At 37.6% G+C, this 9463-nt stretch overlaps 1 protein-coding gene across 1 annotated transcript in view; it reads right to left on the bottom strand.

Annotated features, from left to right (window-relative positions):
- Positions 1-133: 133 nt before the first annotated feature.
- Positions 134-9463, bottom strand: part of LIN7A (lin-7 homolog A (C. elegans)) — a 40284-nt gene continuing 30954 nt past the window's right edge. Inside the window, exons 4-6 of the mRNA XM_009327656.1 lie at positions 8438-8509; positions 5853-6062; positions 134-346 (exon numbers count right to left, since the gene is read on the bottom strand). Of these exons, the coding sequence (XP_009325931.1) occupies positions 134-346; positions 5853-6062; positions 8438-8509 (495 nt within the window). The remainder of the gene's footprint in view (positions 347-5852; positions 6063-8437; positions 8510-9463) is intronic.

Raw genomic sequence — 9463 nt, 5'->3', positions numbered from 1 at the left:
CTCTGCTCCTGGCTGGGGGTGGGACGGGCCCCTGTGCCAGGCCCTGCCCCGACAGACCCCTGGGCCTCAGGAGCTGCTGGCCCAGGTGGGGTGCTGTCGGTGGGCTTTAGGGAAGACCAATGAATCCTCTCACCTACGACATATGGTTTTGCTGTGTAGTTTGCTGCTGTTGCTGCTGCTGAATGAGCAATTGCTGCTGTTGCCGGCGCCGGGCTGTTCTCAGCTTTTCGAAGCGAGCCTCCATCTCCTCCAGCACCTTGGGAGTGTAGCGTACCACCAGCTTGACGCTGTCCTTAGCCGCCTTCAGCAGCTCCACCGCCTTCTCGTGGTGTTCTCCTTCCACGCTCTGGGAGCAGAGAGAACAGATTTAATAATGATCTAGAGCTCTGTCCTCTTTTTCGTACGGAAAGGCTGTCAGGGTTTTAGGAATTTTCCACACCTTACATTTTTCAAGGGACCATTAAGGGTAAGTGTTAAGTAAGATTTATGCACTGCTGGGAATGCATTCATTTTCATATTTTAAATAACACAAATCTGTTTTAGGTTGCATTACAAACCTAATTTCTGATCTGTGTGAAAAGGAGAGGAAATACTCAACAAGCTTTATGCAAACAAAAATAATGTTAAAAAACCCCAAACCCCGCAGTAAAAACCCAAACAGTCTGTTTGCAAGGTACAAAAATAAATATTTAAATGTTGGTAACAAATGAGGAAATTGCACGTTTGAAATCGCAATTCCTTTCTTACACCCTGGCCCTCTTTGGATCCCGCAGGGAACAACATGTGTTGATTAAGCAGTTGCTGAGCTGCAGGCGAAGGAGCATGCCTGCTGCTCCCGGGGACGAGCCGCGTCTTAGTTAATAGCATTGCTCACACGTTTAACATTTGTGTGATACAGGTTCTCTATTGGAAATAAACTAGTCTTTATCCAGTTAGTTGTAAGCTATCAAACGCTAACATCTGAAACATTGCAAGTTCTTGCTGAAGGAATATATATTTTCCTTCCCTTTCTGGAAAATGGTTTACAGTAAGATGATATCTGCTGTGAAATCAAAAGTATTCCCAAAGGGGCTCAAGCTCTGATTTCTATGCTAACATTGTTTGAAACAGTAAATTTCCAAAAGGGGGAGGTGACTCCGCTGTGAAAAGAGTATTTAATTTCTACCATTAAGTGGACTGACCGGAGTGCTTTTCAGGCATGTGGATTGTTCCACACCTTAAGAGAAAGGGAGAAATTTTCTAATGGTGTATGATTGCCCATGTATGTCATGGATATATTCCAACAAACAAAAGTATCTCTGCACGGAAAAAAAAGATCGCACAGAGATCTTCACATGGATTTTAGACCATTTAAAAAATAAGTAATTTTCTTCCCACAAAAAATAAATCAAAGTTTTACTACATGCTGTGTTTTAAAATTCTTATGTATACCATGCTATTTAAAATGAAACTATGCCCATAGGCCTCCAAAGAGAAGCAGCAGCATTCAAAATATTTGAAGTTCAATTCATGCTAAAAGAATAACTAAGCATTGTTATAGCAACTGTCAGAAGCAAATTCTTTCTGTTTTCACCTCTCCTATTTGACTGAATGGCATTGTGCAAGAACAGTGAATAAGAATTACTTCTGCTGTGGCACACTATGAGCTAGAAATAATGATTTAAAAGTTTCAAAAAGCAGACACAATACACTTCTACATAAGTAATAGAAACAACACAATTCAAGCTTATCGCCTTGCTATTTATCTTTCTTCTCCTGTTAAATATTCTTCAACATATTAATACAAATAATTATTTCGTGTCTGGGTCAACTGACTGGACTCAATAGTTTCTGCAGAAACGATAAGATGCTTCTAAAATATTAATGCAACTTAGAGAAATAATGAATGTCATTTCAGGTGCTGAAATTATTACCAGAAACAGAGACAACCTTGAAGTAAAGAGACATTTGATTGTTGAAATAAATGACTTCATGTTTTTGAGCTGTATGTTGATGAAATCCCTCCAGTAGGTCTCCTATTCAAAGATCTTCAAGAAAATTCATGATCTGTGGTGACCGGATTTATAGAAATTGTAATTGGGACAAATCTGCTGAACAAGCACGGCTACCCAAAAGTAGTTTGGAGAAAAGAGTTTCCTTACAAATATTTGAAAAAGAGGAAATTGTTGTTGCATAAGAAACAGTGAATGTATCTAATGCTCCAAAGAGAGCTAAAATAAAAAGCTATAGATGCACAGGGTGTTTTGTGAAATTGCTTTAATGAACAAGTCACAGATACAAATTAAAACCTCTTCCCCATGTCCCCTACCCCATAACTGCTCAATGTTAGAAGAGGGGATCACAACTAACACATACTGTAACTAGCTATCTTTTATAACTCATTGCTTTGTGACTGGCTTTGATACTGGCTTTTGTAAACACAGTGCTCACCTTAAGAGGAACTGTATAAAATTTGGCATTTTGGGATGGGCATTTGGGCATATTTCATTTTTTGCTTGTGAATCATGGTCAGTATGACGTTGCATGGGCATTCAGAGGAAACGACAGTGTACACAGTGTTGTGATCAGTTTTGCTGTGGAACAGTATGAACTTAGAACAGGCTATGAACGAAAATTGTAAGCTCCCAAGCTACATGAAGTAGCTAAAATATTCATTTGCTTTCAATGAGTTGGATAGTTCTAACTGACCTCGATAAGCAATTGTGATTGTATCTGTTCTGTCGGGGAATAACAAGATGGTGTACTTTAATACTTCATACAACTTAGTAAACTGTATTTAATTCATGATTGCCTGTTTTCTTTCCCGTTTGCCTCCGGCCTTGTTCTTCCAGTTTAAAGCCAGTATTTTCTAATTAGAAACAAAGGGTTTGACTTTGTTGCTATCCAGGTCAATGGAAAACTCCCATTGACTTGAATAGTAATGAAACAGAATTAAGCCTAAAGCTCTGAACCATAACCGAAGAGGGGAAAATAACAAAGGCAAAGTAAAAGATAGTGCTGCTAAATACGAATCCTACTCTTCAAATGTACCTAACTCAGGTCTTAACAACTACAGTTTTCAGTTGCTATTAATACGTTGCTATACTTGCTCTTAACGTCTTCATTGTTGCTTGCACTCGTATTTCCAAGGCATTACAAATGCTTCACCTGCATAGCGGTAGCTGCACAACTTAAATAGCCGAGCCCCTTGGAGTAGGGAAAAGAGCTTATACCAGAAAAGGAAGTATATTTTTATTTAATACGTAATTTTTGATTACATTTTTTATTTATGTCTGTATTTCTCTTATTGTATTGGCAGACTGCACCAAAAAAAGGGATGCAAAATACTGTAGAGACAAGAACAGCTGAAAGAACTGCAGATATGGTGTGGGGAAACACCAACCATTACTGTATCCAGGCTCACAGACTTGTCATAAATATAAAAGAAAAAAATCCCACTGTCTTGCAGACAAAAAAAAGAATCTGATTGTTACCCCACAAGTTGAGAAACTGAGAAGAATATTTCTATTAGATATCTGTAAGCAAATGCTTGGCTGAGAAATTAGCCATTATAAACCTATTTTGTATCCCTTTCTGTATCTGACTCACACCACATATCTGACAAATGCAGAATCTTTGACACATACGAACAGCCACCAGCAAGTGCCTTTGCTGAGCCATCTGCAGGGCTTACTGCTTTTAATTTCCTTTACTTTTAGGGGGTGTGGGACAAAAGCATGTAACAAAATCCCCAGCATAATGAGAAAACACTTTTTTTAACATCCGGTGAAACAGCTCAAGGAACAGTCATCCCAGTCATGCTGGGATAACAAATCTGGATTCTGAACACACAGCTCTAATTTTATGTTGATAATTATAAAGTTGGATAACCACCAAATTCTGAGCACAAACAAGTTACAGATATTACATTTTATGTTCCACTGCTGAGCCGTCTGTTCTATTGTACCTACTGTATATTATTTGCTTTTCTCCAGCTAAATTGAGAGAAGCACAGAGTGAACTAGTCCCAGTGAACAATGTTAAATTTAGACCTTTTTCCTCCTGTCTCAAGCTGTCTGCAAACAAATTACTGCTTCTATAATTTTTGCCTTTTTACGAGTTATATTGTATGGGCTTAATTCAGCCCAAGATTGGTGTATGAACAGTTGCTCATAGGCATTATTTCAAGTATGCAACTGCAATTCAAACTTTAAATTCTGTTGTTTAGAATCTGAATGTGAAAATATTTCTGTTGCATCTTGGAATCAACTTTCTCATGTGCCTACATGCACTTGGGAATTTTATATTGTGTTTTTTTGCCACATTAGCCTAATGTATATTCTAGAGCACATTAATGAAATTTTTTGCACAAAGCATCATGAAATAGAGGTGACAACAGTCAAATTCAATATATCTTGACATCTGAAGGTTCGCCACTTTCCTCCCCGGTATTTGCCTAGACACTGTTGACAGTAAAAGGATTTTTCAAGAATCATCCATCAATTAGTGAATATAAACTCTTTTTATCTGTCTTTTTATTCATCTGAACAACAACAACAAAATTATTTGATCTACTCCCAATCAGTGAAGTTCGGGCAATTTACTTATTAAATGTTCAGCTGATTTCTTTTTCCCTGAGACTAAATAATCTTTTCAGTGGGTTTTCTTTTTTTGTTTTGTATCTTTTCTTTCTCATTGTGTACAGGGGCGAGTAAGTTTCCAGACCTATTATTTCTCTTTTCAGAACATGATGGTTGATAGAAGTAGTGGTAAAAAGTCTGCCTGAAGTGTTGCACTGATATTTTGTTTCAAGAGAAAGGGAATAGCTATTGTTGAGAGAAACAGATGACAACATGAAAGCATGTAGAAAACAGCATTTTTTTCATTCTTTATGGGCTTGCAACAAAGAGGAAATTTAAGTTGGAAAGTCTTATGACTGGATTCAGGAATTGCTCCTACATGCCTTTGGTGTATTTAAATACAACGTTTAGATGGAGGTTTTGCACGAAAAAGGATTATGTTTTCATTAAGAGAAGTGTAGGGTTATGTGAATGAGTATGCTTACCCTTTCAGTACTTCACATTCCCTTGTAAAAGAGAACAAAAAGCAAAATGAAAGGCAGAATTTGACCCATATCATGTAGTTAGAGCCTTATTTTTCCTCTCCATTCCAAGAGCCCTTTCTATTTTTACCTCCATACTGACATTCACAGTAAAACTACTGAAAAACACTCCACCCTGAAGTATTGACTTACTTACATGAAAAATGACTATGTAACAAATGTACCTTTTTACTGAAAATATGTGCTCCCTGTATGTGTTCGTTTGTACAGCTGATTTCTCTGATGAAGATATCACAACTGGATGAATGTCACTGACAGAAGTCTGGAATGTACCTTCCATTGCAAATCAGCACCAAATGTGCTTACCAAATTTCTTTTGGTTTTATGTGTTCAAATGCTCTGAAGGTCACAAGGCTGCTCAAGTGCCACTGAGGCATTACTGTGCTTGGAAAGGGCTGTGCGCCTCAGAAGCTATGAAGTGCAAGAACGACAAAGCCTGTTATTACGCTTTTACTGCAAAAGGAATTTGCAGAATTATCAACTAAGAAAGACATAGCTTCCTTGTAAATGAAGGACGTGGTGTGGGTTTAAAATGAAGCTCTTCAAGCACCCTCCACTACAACAGAAATTGTAGTGGCACAAAGTTGTCGATGCAGCTTTGCCTCACTGCACCGCAAATGCACACTGAAGGTCTCTCACAGAGCTGCTACTTCTTGTTTCATATGGCTGCATTTTAAATCACGGTATTAGAACAGCTGTGAAAAATGCAAATCCGGATGAAAAATGAAAGCTCTATCAAATTTCCACATACCACTCCATTAACCGAAAGCAGCTGGTCCCCCCGTTTGAGCCCTCCATGCCTTTCTGCCACTCCTCCAGGAATAATGCGAGAAATGTAAATAGGTGAATTTTGTTCCTTTCCTCCCATGACATTAAAGCCCAGGCCTTCATCAGTCTTTGGCAGCTCCACCACTCGCGGGTGTGAATGGCCTTCACTTGCAGCAAAAGCAGCAACTGTTGCCTGGAAGAAAAACACGAGTGATTTGGCTGTGTAGGGAGAACACTGATACACACTCTGTTGTTCATTTGCAGGAAGAATTCATTCCTGTGAAAACATTTCAGTATCTTACTCTGACTTTTTCTGATTATCTGAAAGCATTTTAAAAATATTAAGTTCCATGCCAATGCTTTTAAAATAAAGGAATAAGCAGAGAAATAGAGAGTTTAGGTGACTTGTCAAAGATAACGCAGAAAGTTAGCAGCAGAGCCAGAAGTAGGCACCGGGAAGCCTGACTGCGTGGTGGTGAATATTTATGATCACTAGTGCATTTCTTCTTTGCCTTGTCACAGGGAGAAAATTTATTACTGTGGGATAAGATAATGTGACCTCTACTGTGTTCCTAGTTGAAGTAAAGTGGATAAACTGAATTGTTAACTCTCTGCTCTGCTTTCAGAGGTACGGAATTATTTATTTTATTCTTTGGGCACAGAAAAATATCCTAAAAGGATATTCTTATTTTAGAAAGTTTAATTTATAATCTTTATGAAATCTTGCAAACTAAATAACTCCTGGAACAGGAATATGAGTTTTTATAATATAATTGGATCAAAGCTTTTATTGAAAAAATAAATCTTAAGACAATGGATTTATAAATCAATTAGAAAAATCCCAGATTGTTAGCCTTACTCTAGCAAAAAACCCCCACGTAACAAACTGTAAAGCTTGCATCCAGAAAAATACGACATCTTATACTTCATTTTTCACTACAAATATTTTCCTACTTATAGATCTTAGTAAATCATTACATAAACATTAAGAAAATCTTTTATCCTTTTCAATGTGTTTGTAGTCCAAACTGCTCGAACAATTCTGCATTACGCTATGTTTTTTGAGCATCCTAATAATGCTTATGCTTAATAGAAGCTAGTGGATGATGTGACATAATGGATCATTCTCAGTTACATGTTTTTGCACATGCAGACCTTGTCATCATGCATACATTTTATGTCAGACATGAATGCACTAGGAGAATGCAATACAGACAGCCCAGAAATAACCAGGAAATATTGCGATATTGAAACATTGCTCTGTAACCCTGCTGTTCTATATGAATAAGAAATGAGAATGGCAAACACTAATAGGATTTCTCCCCATTTACTATACAACACAGCAATAATTTCTATGTTTAGTTGCAGTGTAGACAAATCAGGATTTCATATATACATTTCTCTATATAGAACCATAGACCTTACTGATTTACATTGTCCATTAACTTTCAATTAGAAGAAGGTTAAAATCAGAAGAACAGCCTACAGAAAAGAACGTTCTATTTAGTAAGGAAAATACACTGCAATTTAGCATATATTAGGTTATTTGCTGGCTACTATACAGCTTCTCTAAGATACTGTAGAAATCATTGTGTAACACACTCCCAATCTTCATCTTCTGAATAGCTTTAAATTCAAATCTCTTAACATAAATACATAACGGTAAGATCTTAGTTCCATTAAGATTTCAGAGAGTTTTGTCACTGACTTCACAGGAGTGGGACCGTAAAGAAATATCTCTAAAAAAGATCTATGGCTTTTGCAGGTTTACCTGTTTTGCACAGTATCTGCTATACCACCCAGAAGATAGTGTTGAGTACAAAATGATAATGGGAAAAAGAAAGCCATGGTGGATCTCCCTGTTTGGAAGCATCTATTTTTGTGCATGTTATGAAAATACAGAGCATATTTCATACTGGCACATAGAATGGGTTCTTCCATGGTTGTGTGAATTCCCTTAGAAAATTATCATTTTAGTAGTAGCAGTAATGTAGCTGTCATGGTCTAAGGATATGAGAAAGGCAGGTCCACATGGACAAAGAGACAATATATTTTATTAAAACAGGTAATGCATCAGAAAAATGGGCTTGCATTTGGCTGTGGAGTCTCTTGGTCAGGCCATTTTTGTCACTGCTCATCCTTACCACTTGCTCAGTACCTACAGATCCCATTAGTTAAAAGTGGAATTTTGACTGTTTAGTTTCTATCTCCCAAATCATTGTGTCCTCTCTGGATGAGCTGTATGGGAAAATAGTCCATTAAAATATTGGTTGTTGCAGGCAGACTTCTACAGAATGAACCAGTAGATTTGCTTTTGCAAAGCAACTTTTCAAAAAGCATCAAATTCCATAAAATCATTCTCTTTTCTTAAGCTACAGAAGCAGCATAAAGGTTGAAATTTTCCATTATGATTGTTACCTGGGAAGTAGCACTGGTTCTAGACTCTGGGCTGCCACTGATGTCTAAATTTTCTTACAGTGTACACACGAATACCTGAAACACACACGCGCACAGTCAATTACTAGGTCACTTTGGTAACACGTATTTAAACAGTTGCACGTATCCTACCTTTGCAGTGGCCCTGGCTCGGAATTCGGGGCAGCCATTAACAGTTATGGTTTCATGCATGTATTGATACACCTAAAATGTTCATGAAAATAAAATGAAATTAATTAGCAAATTAATGAAATTAATTTGCAAAAAGCAAAACAAGGACTTTATATTAACCCAGACAGGACAGTCCCTTTCCCTCATAAGACTATGTTTCATTAATGCTGTATTCATGCAATCACATAGTCAAGTGTCTGCTAAACTTCTGCATGCTTAAGTTTACAGAGAACATCAATCTGTGTTTCTCATGACACTTTGCAAACTTAACTGTACATCTTCCAATGTGATTCCCTTTCCATCTCTAGCATATCATTTCCCAAAACCAGGACAGTTACGTTCTATGTTATCAAAAATTGGTGTCCCAGGCAACTGATTTGAATGCAAATGATCTGAACTGATTTGAGTGGTGTCTTAGCCTCCAACAATGGCTTCTTTGTTCTCTGAACATTCCTATGAACTAAAAATTTAGGAGACTGATGTTAAAAAGATATGTAAGTTGCTCAGCATACAGATACTGAAGAATGGAAGTGAAAGTAAAATTTTGGAGAAAGGTCACGGTACTGGTTTCCATCAACCACAGCTAGGAATGGCAAAAGGGCTGGCAGCCTGATAGGTCAGACATGGACAATGTGTCAGATTACCCTTCAAAAAGGAATTGCACATTCACATAAATGGCATAAAATCAACATTGCCAATATGTAGAACTTTCTGTCTGTTGTTTTTTTCTGGTATATACTCTTGGCCCACTTTCTCTGGTCCTTAACTCTCCCTTTTAAACATCTTCAGTAAGGAGAAAGGAGAAGGCTTTCTCACACTGCCTTTGTTCTCTAGAATCATAGAATCATAGAATCATTAAGGTTGGAAAAGACCTCTAAGATCATTGAGTCCAACTGTCAACCCAACACCACCATGTCCACTAAACCATGGCCCTAAGCGCTGCATCTACACATCTTTTAAATACCTCCAGGGATGGTGACTCAACCA

Source organism: Pygoscelis adeliae, unplaced genomic scaffold (assembly GCF_000699105.1).
Source record: "Pygoscelis adeliae isolate BGI_AS28 unplaced genomic scaffold, ASM69910v1 Scaffold113, whole genome shotgun sequence".
Taxonomy (NCBI): domain Eukaryota; kingdom Metazoa; phylum Chordata; class Aves; order Sphenisciformes; family Spheniscidae; genus Pygoscelis; species Pygoscelis adeliae.
The sequence above is the reverse complement of the archived record's forward strand: the minus strand, read 5'-3'. Positions and strand labels throughout refer to the sequence as shown.